The sequence below is a fragment of the Tenrec ecaudatus genome, chromosome 2 (genome assembly GCF_050624435.1).
Source record: "Tenrec ecaudatus isolate mTenEca1 chromosome 2, mTenEca1.hap1, whole genome shotgun sequence".
Lineage (NCBI taxonomy): Eukaryota > Metazoa > Chordata > Mammalia > Afrosoricida > Tenrecidae > Tenrec > Tenrec ecaudatus.
Window position 1 is genome coordinate 206,485,316 of NC_134531.1, and position 12,673 is coordinate 206,497,988.

The following is a 12,673-nucleotide window of genomic DNA, read 5'->3' on the forward strand; positions in this document are numbered from 1 at the left end:
CTGCAATTCTGATAGAACTCACGATAAACTGACACACCTTTGCGGTTTCCCTTTAGAACAGTGGTTCTCAACCCCTTTGGGGGAGTGTCGAACGACCCTTTCACAGGGATCGCCCAATTCATAACAGTAGCAACATGACAGTGATGAAGTAGCAACGGAAATAATTTTATGGTTGGGGGGGTCACCACCATGAGGAACTGTATGAAAGGGTCGCGGCATGAGGAAGGTGGAGAACCACTGCTCCAGAAGGCAGAATTAAACCACCTCCATTTGCAGGGCAGAACTTGCAAACAATACCTGCAGTTGAAATGCAGACACCTCCTCCAAGTAAAAGCGAGCAATCTGAGAACCAAAAGGCCTGCCTTACACTGGATTGTTCCACAAGATCCCCTCCCACAGGACTTACCTTCAAACCGCCCATGGCCTGTGGCTTCAAAGAGGCACGTTTTGACGGACAAGATCCCCTCCCTCTGCCTCCCTGGCATGAGGACTCAGTACTCATGCTATCCTTCCACCTATCTTATTTAGCTCTCTTGTGACAGGCTGCCTGAATCACCCATGAATTAACCCCTTATTGGTGAATCGGTGGGCCGCATTGTGGCCTCTCGACTGGGTACATACTGGGCTTCTTTAATTCTGGGGTGACTGCCTTTGTCTCATGGAAGGCTTAATACAAGGGCCTCTATGGAACATATTTGAAGTGTGTGTGTGTGTGTGTGTGCGTGTGGTGGGGGGTGTATTTTTATTCTTTTATCACAATACAAATAAAAAAGCGAAGACTCTGAATGGCTGCTTTAGTTTTAGGTCGTGAGTCAAGGTCTTGGATGTGGTTTGTGAATAAAAGAAATAAAGCTTTTTTTGTCGATAAGAAAAAGAAACAGAAACAATGGAATTATTACTCAGCAGTTCCACTGGTGTTAGTTACTGAAGGGCATCTTATGGGTACAGAACATGCCCATTGAGTCTTCCTACTGCCTCCGAATCAGGACTAGACCAGATGCCCATCAGCAAGGAGAGTGCGGGACCTAGCTGCGGCACATCCCTACAGTGAAAGGGTTCCCGATAAAGCCAGTAATAGGGACAAAATACAGACTATGTCATGGGAGAAACAACTTACATAGGACATTCTGTCTCTCGTTTACAGAACATTACCTAAGCCCTCAAGGGACTTTTACATTATAAAATAAGGAGGCAACACTTAAAAACATATGCAGATGAGCTGAGTGGTCCCCTCATCACCTTGGCAAGAGGCCTCAGGAAAGGAGGGAGCATGATCCTGCCCGGCCGGACCTGCTGCTTGTCCCTGTAGCATGTCCCGAAGGCTTTGAAGCACAATGACAGTGAGAGACCTCAGAGTGTCTTCACACGTGGTGGCGGTGGCGGGGTTGCCTTGAGCCTCCCAGTGCCTTGTCACAGAAATTGACCTTACCCCTGGGCCATGTCCCCTTAGCAGGGCCACAAGCAGAAGACTGTCCTTTAGGGGGTGATGTACAGACTCCTCTGGGATGATGGTCAGGAGCCTGTCCATCAGGGTGAGCAGTGGAAAGCCTGGATCGGCAGACCTTCAGTGCAAGTCACAGCTGATAATAGGTACCCGGGGCTGTCCAGCCAAGCAGGGCAGGCTGGCTACAGAGGGAGAGGAAAGAAACTCATTGGTACCAGGCACCTAAAGTCTTGGCATGACCCACAGAGGGCAGAGTTCATCTGCTCCATCTTTCAGCTCTAAAGGGTTCAAGAATAACTGTATTACAGTGACACTAAATCTCGAATACTTTAATCGTCAGGTTCTACTCATGGCATTTAGACCCAATTTGGGTCAGCACCTCATTGCCCCCAGAGAACAGCAGCAGTTCCAAGAGGCCAAAGCGTGTCCAAAAAGGAAGGGCCCATCTCCACCTGCCAGTCCCTGCTGGAGTTGCTGGGCCCTGGCAGCCGCTTCCTCCATGGCCATCAGAAGAGGCCCTTGCTCAGGGGCTGCAGCCTGGTCCCCATGTGCCGGTTCAACTCCTCCAGAACCTGCTTCTCCTTCTGGAACATCTGGAAGAGGAGTGGAATCCTGCTGCAGTGCCTCCCAAGGGGGACACTTCCCCCAGGGCCCAGTCCAGGGGGGAGGAAGGAGGCATGCCCTGCTCTCCCCTTTTGCCCAGCATCCCTGGCTGGTCCTTATGGACTGATGGTGTCCCCTTAACCTGTGTACTGAATAAGCCGCCCCTGTACTTGTGGACGTGATCCTGTTTTCTCTCCTGAGGTTATCAAGGCCAGCGCAGAGGCATTCTAAAAAGACTCAACAGACACAGACTCCCTGGGGGAGGAAGTTGCACCTACAAACTGGGGAACACCAAGGACAGCAGCAGCTACTCAAGCTGAAATAGACAAGGGCGGATTATGAGAAAATAGATCTCTATTTTTAAAAGACACGCACTGGGGTATTTCTGTCACGGCAGCCCCCCCTTGTAAAGTCTCTCCCTGCTGAAGCTCATGGCCACCTGTGCACAGTGACGGAATCATGCAGTGGGGGAAGGGGGAGACTGGCCTGCTAGGGGTGGGAGGAAGAGCTTGCTGAGGTGGGACCAGATGAGCAGGTGCCAGGGAGGGTGGGTAGGGGCAGGCAATCAGTGGAAAGGGAAAGGGCCAGGCATCTTCTGAGAGGGGCGACAAGCACAGTAAAGAGGAAGAAACCCAGTTTGTACCTTCTGCCACGCGGCCTCCGTGTCGTGTGTGAACCCCAGCAGGTGGCAGAGCCCATGGGTGGCCGTCACCTGTCAAAGTCATTTTGGAAAAAGTCTCAGGAAACAATCCCAATAAGCTACAAGCCTTTCAGGAATGACCTCCAGTTGTAAGGAGACTCCCACGCCTGGCCTGGGACCTCCCCTTTGTTCGTGGGCAAGGCAAGACGAACATTGCTACCCACGGCCATGCCTTCTCCCCAGAAGCCCTTCATTTCCATCTGCGCCTGTGCACGCGCACGAGTGCCTCCTTCCCTCCCCGGCCAGGCCATGTTAGTGCTGCACTCACAGTTAGGATGTCGTAGTAGTCTTCCTCGTCTTTACACTGCTGCAGGATGTACTCCACTCCCAGGAAGATGTCGCCCAGGTTATAGTCGTCTGCACAGTCAGGCTGGGGGATTTCACCTGCTTTCAGATTCTGAAAATGAGGAAATGCAGACTTGGAGAACACCGTGTCAGTGACATCAGAGACCAGACCACAGGCTGACAGGACAGAGCAGAGCTCACTTCCTGACTGCGCCGAGCTGCACACTGTCCCCAGGGGTGGGGGGACCAGTGAGGGCTCTGTGGAGGATGGGTCCAGCCACTGCACACAGGTATTATGTGTCAGCTTAAGTTGTTTCCACCGATCAAGGGAATTGCTTTCCATTTGGTCATCCTTCCCAACATAGAATCATATGGATTCCTAACTACGACAGAGTTAAGCAACACGCGGACTCAGTGAAATGTTTCTGGTCTCTGTCTGCTTGGTATTCCGTTCTCCGCAAGTCTTCACAAAGACTCCCCCATTCTGCGGGAAGACCGTAAGCCAGTTACCTACCCATGGTAGGTACTTACCGTGTTGGCATTTCTTATTTCATTTTACAGAAAACGAGCATTTCAGTGTATTTACCTTCTTTCTCTCTTGTAGGTGTGGTGTCCGTGGCCTAGGTTGTATATACAATAAGTTGTAGGTGTGGTGTCAGTGGCCGAGTTGTATGTACAGGCCTAAGCTAGACTCTATACAAGGCGGAACCTGCTAAAGAAAAGCTCACAGATTTTCCACTAATAAAGGTCAAGTGGTACCGCTGGACACTGCCCAAGGGAGAAAACTTGGAGACCAGGACAAACGAGGCAGTCCCATGGAGTTCTGGCTCTTAGAAGTTTCACTGCAAATGTTTTATTTGCTGTTGAAACTTATTGCCAAACTTTCCAACAGGTTAATCCAATTTATGCCGAGACCAACACCAGGCCGGGCCTCGGCCGAGTCATTTACTTAACGTAGATGGAAACCTAAAAGGGTCGCTATTAGTTGGCAGTCTTGAGGGCACACGGTAACAACTTGATAACTTCCACACCTTCCTTGTTGAAAACATTTACCCTAATCTGTTGTTTCAATTTCAAATCCATGCACATTTGCTATTGAGTCACCCTTAAAATAGCTGAACCACTTCACCTCTCTTTTAAAATGCCCAGGTAGCTTTTCTACTCCAGAAAAGAGTTACAGTCTCAGAAAGCCATGGGGGTCAGTTTAACCCTGTCCTGTGGAGTCACTGTGAACTTGATAGTGAATTTGGAGTTTTCACGTGGCGTTAAAGAGTGAAGAGAGAGAATCCAATCACCGTACCTCTTCCTGTTCTGTTCCCACGGGTGGAATTGGGTGTTGGGCATTGATCCATGGAAGCTGTGACAGCGTTCTCTTTATTTTGGGTATACTTGACCATTTTCAAAATAAAAATACATCGATGAGGCTAAATGTCCCTGAGGTGAATAAAGTCAAATACCACTGAGGCTTAGCGATTTACTGTGGACCGCCGACTAGCCAAGAGCAAGTTGTTTTTTACCTCATGGAAAGGAAAAGAAAGCACATCCGTTGGGACGTCGTTCTCTCTGTAGATTCTATTAATGTGCTGGATATTCTTGTTGTCAACGCAGATGACTCCCAGGTCAAACTTCTGCACCCCGAGGACGCTCCTCACGAGCTCAATCTTCCTGCGCAGCGGGACTCTCCGAATGGGGACGACGCGCTGCAGATTTCTCAGCACCAAACTCATTGCAAGAATCACCGGCACCTCGAGCGCCGTTTGCAAAGGGATCTGCGGTCAAAAGGTCAAAGAAAACCCATCCGTCAAGTCGGTGAAAATAAGCGCGCGGGCACCGATCACTTTCCTGGGTAGCATTCACGGAGATTTCACGGAAATGGGCGGAAGGAGGATGCAAAACGAGGGAGGGTGGGCTGGGACTGGATTCGATGGGCTGGCAAGAAGTGGGGGGAGAGCGGGGACTTGGGGGGCCGCGAAGAGATAGGGATGGGGTTCTGCTGGGTCCCAGGTTCTCCGGAGGGGCGGCTCGGCTCGAGGGTTCCGCCCGCGTTCCGGGGACGAAGGGCCCCGCGCGTGCGCACCGACGCTCTCGGGCGGCGGGAGTGGGCGGGGCTGATCCCGCCCACCGGAAGTTGCATCGCGATCCCGGCCGGAAAAGCGGAACCCGAGAGCTGCGCACCCGGAGCGGCCCGGACCGGAAGGCCGTCCGCTGCGTTTTCTGCCCGCCGCACCCAGGGAGGCGCAGGCTTAGGCAGTTGCACCCACTCTTGGCCGCTCCCGGCGCCTAGGGGACCCGGGGCGCGGGCGGCCTCGGGCCTGGAGGCCCTGCAGCCTGGGAGTGAGCGCAGCGTCGACGCTGGGCGGCTCAGAGCCCCACTTCCTCGTCGGCGGCCGACGCTAACGGAGCGGGCTGGGCGAGCCCCGCGGCGGGAGACGGACCGGGCCCTTGGACGGCGGCACTCGCTGGGTGAGCTCGCGCGTTCCCTGCTCCCGGTGGCCGGAGGCTGCACCTCCGCGTTCGCGCGCGCGCCTGCGTTGTTGGAGTCCGTTCCCGGAGCAGTCGCCCAGGTGGTAAATGAGAACAGCTTAATCCCCGAGATCTCCTACACAAAACAAAAAATCAAAGCATCCCAAATATTTTATTTCCGGGGCAAATACTTTAATGGTTAGTTTATTGGGGGGTGGGGAGTAGGAAACACTAATGTTCAAATTGTTTACATCCTGGGCGCTTGCAATTGCAAGGAGAAAGCAAACTTGTTTCGAAGTTGCAAAGTGTAACCGTAGTCATGGTATCGTTTGAGGCTTTGGATAAACGTACCAGCTCAGGAAACTGATTGGAATTCCGTTTCCTTCTTTAAAAATTTTTTAAAAAATAGACCACACCATAAACCTTCCTAGCAAGTTCTGTGTATCCTCCCCTCCTTTTGCCCTCCCAAATCAGAACCGACTGCCTCTAGGAAAGTGAGACGACTCTGCTTGGCCCTCCTTCTAAAGAATGAGCCTTAGATATTTGATTCAATCCTCTATGGGGGCACAACCGCGGCGGTTAACCCAAATGTTTCTCTTTCAGCTTCTTGTGATGACAAAGGAGAGCTGGGACCGCACACCGCCCTGTTTCAGGACAGGGCCTCATTTTGCACACAGTCCCTACTACTGTCTGTCAGACCTTGTATCTGATGATGGATCCCTCCAACCCTTTCGGCGGGCAGCAGGCTGGTATGTTTTCACCATCTTCCAGCAGCACCTTAGGGGCGTTTCATGCTAAGCCGCCATTCAGATTCGGTCAGCCTTCTCTTTTTGGACAAAACAATCCATCACCCGGACAAAGCTCAGGATTTTCACCCATGTCCAGCTTCCCAGCTCCTTCAGGAGCAAGCCATTCCTCTTCAGTGCCAACTTCAAATGTTGGACTCTTTTCTGGACTTGAACACAGTTCAACCTTTGCAGCTGCCTCTGGGTCTTCAAGTTCATCTGTGTCTGGCAACCCTGGATTTAGCTTTAAATCACCCACCAACCTTGGGGTTTTCCCCAATCCGTCTCCCTTTGGACTGGAAGCTGGAGAGAGAGTGAGCTCTGGCTTTGGCAAAACCGAATTCAGCTTTAAGCCTCTGGAAAATGCAGTGTTCAGACCGATACCGGGGGCTGAAGCTGAGCCCGAGAAAACCCAGAGCCAAATTCCTTCTGGGTTTTTCACATTTTCCCACCCAATTAATAGTGGCTCTCGGGGACTGGCCCCCTTTTCGTTTCCTCCAGGGACAAGTAACTCATCTACCAATTCAAATTTCACCTTTTCCAAACCAGCTAATAACAGTAACAGTGCATCAGCAGTCTTTGCACCTGCCTTGTCAAACCCAACCATAGAGGAAGAGAAGCGAGCTCCTAAATCCCTGTTTGGGGGTTCTCACAGCAGCTTCAGCAGCTTCCCTGCGTCATCTTCCGGAGCTTTGGGTGACCCGTTTGCAGGAGGCAAAATAGCTGTGAGGCAGGGATGTGAAGAAGCGGTCTCACAGGTGGACCCACTTCCCAGCCTCGTGAAAGGGCTGAAAAGGAAGGAGGACCAGGATCGCTCCCCAAGGAGACATGACCGAGACCTCGTGGAAGACTCCGACTCCCTGTCCCGGGGGGACCACCCGCCCCCGGATAAGCGGCCTGTCCACCTGAACCGACCCCGTGGAGGCACTCTCTTCGATCGGACCTTACAGGACGTCCTGAAGAGCAATAAAGACGTAGGCCGTGTGGGCAAGGAACATAAGAGGGAAAGTGGCTGTGTCGAGTCTGAGGAAAACGCGCCCCTGGCTGTGCCAGGAGGGAGTCCGTCTGTCTTGGCCCTTTCCAGGCTTTCTGGCGTGAAAAAAGAGGAAGAAACTGAAGGCAGAAGTAAGAAAGAAGGTGAGTGCTAAAAACATAAAGCGGATTTAATCTTAGCACTTCCCTGGGCCTTGGGCTGATCTACCTTGTCCGCTGTGGGGATGCTGACTTGTCAGAGGAACTCCAGCGGGCAGCAGATCTCAACAGCAAGCAAAGCTGCTTCCTTTGTTTTTGCAGAGGTAATGCCTCGTTAATGCTTGATGCCGGTTTTCTGGTCCCCCCAGATTCTCTACGAGGGACTCCAGCGTCGAGGAAAAGAGGGGAGAGCACCGACAGTCTCGGGGGCGTGTCCTCTGCGGAATTGACGGCCATCCAGTGCAAGAACATCCCCGATTATCTCAATGACAGGTCCATTCTGGAGAAACACTTCAACAAAATCGCCAAAGTGCAACGAGTCTATACCAGGCGCAGCAAAAAGCTCGCTGTCGTGTATTTCTTCAATCATGTGAGTCCCTCCAACTTGCCACCTGTTGCCCTAGGTTTACATTTTTAACACCGCCCACTGCTGTGGGTCGGAACTGACTCCATGGCACCTAACAAAAGCCACCACCCACCCGCCCAGTTTCTCCGTTCTTCAAGGAGGCTTGGTGGCCCCAGGGTAAGCTGGTGGTCACAAACGGAAAGGCTGGTGTGCCCCTTAAGGGACGGTCCACCCTCACAGGTACCACGGCTATGTGTGCGCACACACATACCTGGCTCCGTTTTTCGTCTTTTAATCTAGCTCATGTTTATGGGAGCCATGAGGCTAATTTTTAGTACTTGGTAATGAGTAGCATTCCTCGTCTTTTAACATTGTTTCTCTCTCCCAACCCCAACTCTGGTGGGGGAGGGGCTGCTGTAATGTGCCTACTCTTCCAGTTGAAGCTGAAAACTTAAAGTTGTACGACAAGGTTGTCATCGTAGAGAACTCATTATTACAAACACAGCTTAGCTCCCTTGTCTCGCCGTGCTTTGCCAGCGTGGCTTTGTCGACGCACATGTGGGTGTGTCCGCACAGAGGTGGCTGTGTGTATATTCTGGTAGGTGCTCTCCCACGTGCATCACCCCACAGCTGCTTTTGCTTCAGTGTGGCTCTGAGGTCTCTTGAGTTCTGTGTGTGTGATCAGATGAGAGTCACTTCGTGTAAAGCCAGTGAGGCTGAGTGGGTGCACTTGTTCACCGTAAAGCTGAGACGGGGGAAGGAGTGACAGTGGTGTGGCAGTGTCTCTCTCTGGGGGCAGGGGTGGGGCCTCGCTTTGTGGTAAAAGGGCAGCATCTTTTTAAGATGAAGACAGATTTTGTTGTGATCCATTGCTGTGGTGGGCTATGCGCTGAGCTGCTCGCCCACCAGATCAACAGTTTGAACCACCAGCCGCTCTGAGGGAGAAGGGGAAGGCTGTCTGCGCCAGAAAGAGTTAAAGTCTGGGAACCAAAGGGGCAGTTCTGCTCTGCCCTACAGGGTCACGATAAGCGGAAGTCGACTTGCTGGCAGTGCATTTACGTTGCGTGTGTTTTTTGGTTTAACATTAGTCTCCTTACTGTGTTTCACCAGTTACCTTCAAGTTCCAATTCGTAATGACCCCACGGGTATCAGAGCAAAACTACACCCCAGCTATTTTCAGTGGCTGATTTCTGGCAAGTAGATTGTCAGGCCTTTCTTCCGAGGCAACGCTGAGTGGAGTTGAATTTCCAGACTCTCTGGTTAACACTGAGTACGCTAGCTATTTGCACCACAAGTTTTGTTTTTTTTTAAGTACAAAAATCCAGACAGGCTAAAATGTATAGACAGGCTGAAAATGGGCACATCTGGTCCTACTGGACAACCGTGACTGTTGTGTAGGTCGGGGTACAAGTGCACGAGTTACTAGTCAGTACAAGTGACTCCAGTTGGCTTGCACAGCAACTTTCTTAAGTCAGTGGTTCCCAACCCTCCTAAAGCTGCGACCCTTCAATACAGTTCCTCATGTGGTGGTGACCCCCCAACCACAAAATTACTTTCGTTGCTACTTCATCACTGTAATCTTGCTACTGTTAAGAATCAGACGACCCCTGTGAAAGGGCCATTCAACCCCCAAAGGGGTCCCAGCCCACAGGTTGAGAACCGCTCATCTAAGTTTTCAAATGTTGTTAGAACAGAAATACCACAAGTGGTTGGTTTTAGCACGGAGATATATATTCTCTCACAGTTTGAAACGCTTAAACCAAACTCCAAACTCACGCCAGCAACCCTGTAGGACGGAGTTGAACTGCCCCTGTGTGCTATCAAGGCTGTGAGCCTTCTTAGAAGCAGACTGCCTGGTTCTCCTCCCGGGTGTGGCTGCAGTTTGAACCACTGACCTTGTGCTTAGCAGCTCACGTGGTCGTCCCCTGTGCCACCAGGGACCCATGGGGAGGCTAGAATTGAGGGCTTTCACTACTGGCTCACAGTTTAAGGGGAGGGGCCTATCTTCTTGTATCAGTGGACCTGGTGTTCCTTAGAGAACTTCATGTGTCTTGGCATCAGTCTTCTCCTGGGTCTTGAAGGTTCTCGGAAGGGCGGCATCACATCACTTACCGATTCTGTCACGCACTCAGACCACCCTTTTGGCTGTCCTCCCTGCATGTGACTTTTCTGCATTCCGGTGGTGGTGTCTCCTCATTTGTGGCGTGGGGCTGTTTTCCAGGCATCTGCAGCCCTGGCGAGGAAGAAGGGGAAAAGTCTGCATGAAGACGTGACCATCTTCTGGCATAAGAAGAAAGCAAGTGAGTTTTCAGTTAATCTTTCCGACTGCCGGCCCTGTCCTCCACCCTGGCCTCATAGGTGAGGTGCGGTGGCCCCTTGTTTCTCATCGTGGATTCTTGGGGCCTCGCTTTCTCAAAAAGGTCATACGAAGTCCAGCATGAGATGACGCATACCATTGTGTACTCTGTCTGACTTCTGTGCCCTCAGGTCCCAATAAGAAGCCCTTTACCCCTAAAGAAAAGCAGCCAGGTGACAGTGACGCGAACCCAGGCCGGGAGGACGCATCCTCCCACTCACCCCTGTGCAAGCCTGTGAGCAGGGTGGCAGGCAGCAGCGGCCTCCTGAGTAAAAGGTGAGGCCCAGCCTTCCCAGTGCTCCAGGGCATTCGGTGTTCTAGACTCCCAAGGGTGGGGGTGGGGTGGATGTGTTCCTGGCCTCTGGCACATGTGGAGCCTGGGTAGAATGTAGGGCAATGTGCCGGGGGGCGGGGAGTGGCAAGAGAGCACATGGGCAGGAGAAGTTGAGGAGGGGTGCTGGTGGGGCTGTGGGATGTACGGGGAGATGCAGACAACACATTGCTGCTGTGGGTTTTTCTGGGCTGCCCGTCCCCCCAAGCCCAGGGTATGGTGTGGTGGGAGGGGAGGGCTCAGCAGCCCCTGGGCCCGCATGAGAACTGGAATGACCCTTTGAAAGCTTGGCTGATGGGGCTGGTGGTCTCAAGACCAGCGCATTTGCATGAGAGTTTCTGACTCTGGATCTCGCTGACCATAGAGGTGATGGAGACGCATTGATGTTTATCTTGTTCTGTTTTGTTTAGCATGGCCTTGGCTGTGAGAGCCCTCCTATGGAGCTGCCTCATCCCAACCCCCCGCCCCCCGCCCTTGCCACAGAGTGTTCCTTGGGGCTGTTTCCTCCTTGGAGTTCCAGGGTGCTGTCTGGGCAGGTGGAGGGGGTGCGTGGCCTCTAGCAGCATGTGTTTCCACTCGGAATACAAGCCCATCCGCAGTGACTGGGCGTGGAGCTCAGGGTGTGGGTGAAGGCCCTGGTCATGTGCTCTCTGGGGCGACACAGCTCTCGGGCTAAGCTGGCTCCGCTGTGGGCTCGGCTTGCTGGCTCTTTCTCCCTTAGCCACCGCGTTTGGGCACTGCCCGTAGCCCCCCTCCTTGACTGCGCTGTGACCAGAGCTTCCTGCTGAGTTGTCTTCAGGTCTTTTGCCCAGTTTACTGTTTTTCTCGGTGTGTTGCATGATGAGCTGGTTTTTCTTTTAAAAAAAAAAAATCATTTTATTAGGGGTTCATACAACGCAACACAATCTATACATCAGTTGAATCAGACATGTTTGTACATATGTTGCCTTCATTCTTTTCTAGACATTTACTTTCTATTGAGCCCTTGGTATCGGTTGTTTTTAACCCCCTCTTGCCCCCTACCCTCATAACCCCCTGATACATTGTTGTTGTTTTATCTCGCTGTCTCTCTTCCCCCATGTCTTCTGTTGTTCTTCCCCCTGTAGAGGGGTGTGTGGTTATGTGTTGATCATTGTGATCCGTTCCCCCTTTCTCCCTTCCTCTTCCCCTCTACCCCCTACCCTCCTGGTATCACTGTTCCCACTCTGTTCCTGGGTTTGTGTGTCGTGAGTTTCTGTACCTGTGTACATGTTCTGGTCTAGTCTGAATTGAGAAGCTGCACTGGGGTCATGGTAGTGGGGGGTGAGGAAGCCTCAAGGAACCAGGGGAATATAGTGTGTCTCATCGATGCTTTACTGCACCCTGGTGCTCATCCCTTCCCTGTGGCCCCTCTGTGGGGAGAAAGTTCCACTGTCTACAGATGGGCTTTGGATCTCTGCTCCAGCACCCTCATTCTCAACAATATGTTTTTGTTTGTTATGTGTCTGCTGATGCCTAGTACCTGGTCCCCGTGACTCCTCATGATTGCACCAGAAGTGTGCTTCCTCCATTTACTTGTTTCTTTTCTGCTGAATGGCAGCTTGTGTAACTTCAAGCCTTTAAGACCCCAGATGCTACATCTTTTACTTTTAATAGCTGGACACCATCTGCCTTCTCAACCACATTTGCTTATGCACCTGTTTTTGTCTTAGCAATTGTGTCGGGAGGGTGAACATCTCAGACTGCCGATTGGTTAGAACAGAGTGTTCTTGTATTGAGAGAGGGTTTGAGCAGAGGTCCAAAGTCCATCCCCTGCCTCAGTGTATTGCCATGTAAATATATGTACATGGGCCAATACCTCTGTTTTTATGGATTAAGTATATACATATGTACACCGCTATGTTTATACCGCTATCCATTGCTTTGCTTCCTTGGTCCTTCCTCTGTTTCCTTTTACCTTCCTCCTGCCTCACTGCCACTTTCCCCTTAATTATGCCTCTTGGTGCCACCTCTTAGCTAATTTGCTGTTGCTCCGACAACCTCCCTCCCCAACCCCCACCCACCTCGGATCCCTATCTCCTCCTTGTTATTGACTCCAACAACCAAGTTGTTCCCCTGTCCATGGCGTAGCCTGGAGGAGCTGGTTTTTCTATCTTCTCGAGGCCTAGGCCCACTGACTGCTGAGAGCCA

The 12,673-nt window shown here is 51.9% G+C and overlaps 2 protein-coding genes across 5 annotated transcripts in view; one reads left to right on the forward strand and one right to left on the reverse strand.

Annotated features, from left to right (window-relative positions):
- Positions 1 to 1,739: 1,739 nt before the first annotated feature.
- YBEY (ybeY metalloendoribonuclease) lies at positions 1,740 to 5,101 on the reverse strand. The gene is made up of 4 exons (XM_075542183.1): positions 4,550 to 5,101; positions 3,016 to 3,144; positions 2,691 to 2,759; positions 1,740 to 2,037 (listed from the first exon to the last, which is right to left on the reverse strand). The coding sequence occupies exons 1-4, from the start codon at positions 4,757 to 4,759 to the stop codon at positions 1,951 to 1,953; spliced, it is 495 nt and encodes a 164-aa protein (XP_075398298.1). The 5' UTR covers positions 4,760 to 5,101; the 3' UTR covers positions 1,740 to 1,950.
- Positions 5,102 to 5,193: 92 nt separating this feature from the next.
- Positions 5,194 to 12,673, forward strand: part of MCM3AP (minichromosome maintenance complex component 3 associated protein) — a 32,487-nt gene continuing 25,007 nt past the window's right edge. For 2 of the 4 annotated variants that reach the window (XM_075542178.1, XM_075542180.1), the window contains exons 1-5: positions 5,195 to 5,495; positions 6,099 to 7,417; positions 7,621 to 7,841; positions 10,039 to 10,117; positions 10,305 to 10,449. In XM_075542178.1, coding sequence (XP_075398293.1) covers positions 6,205 to 7,417; positions 7,621 to 7,841; positions 10,039 to 10,117; positions 10,305 to 10,449 — 1,658 coding nt within the window. In that variant the 5' untranslated portion in view covers positions 5,195 to 5,495; positions 6,099 to 6,204. Of the gene's footprint in view, positions 5,597 to 6,098; positions 7,418 to 7,620; positions 7,842 to 10,038; positions 10,118 to 10,304; positions 10,450 to 12,673 lie in introns of all 4 variants that reach the window. The other 2 variants (XM_075542182.1, XM_075542179.1) reach the window with 2 other exon arrangements.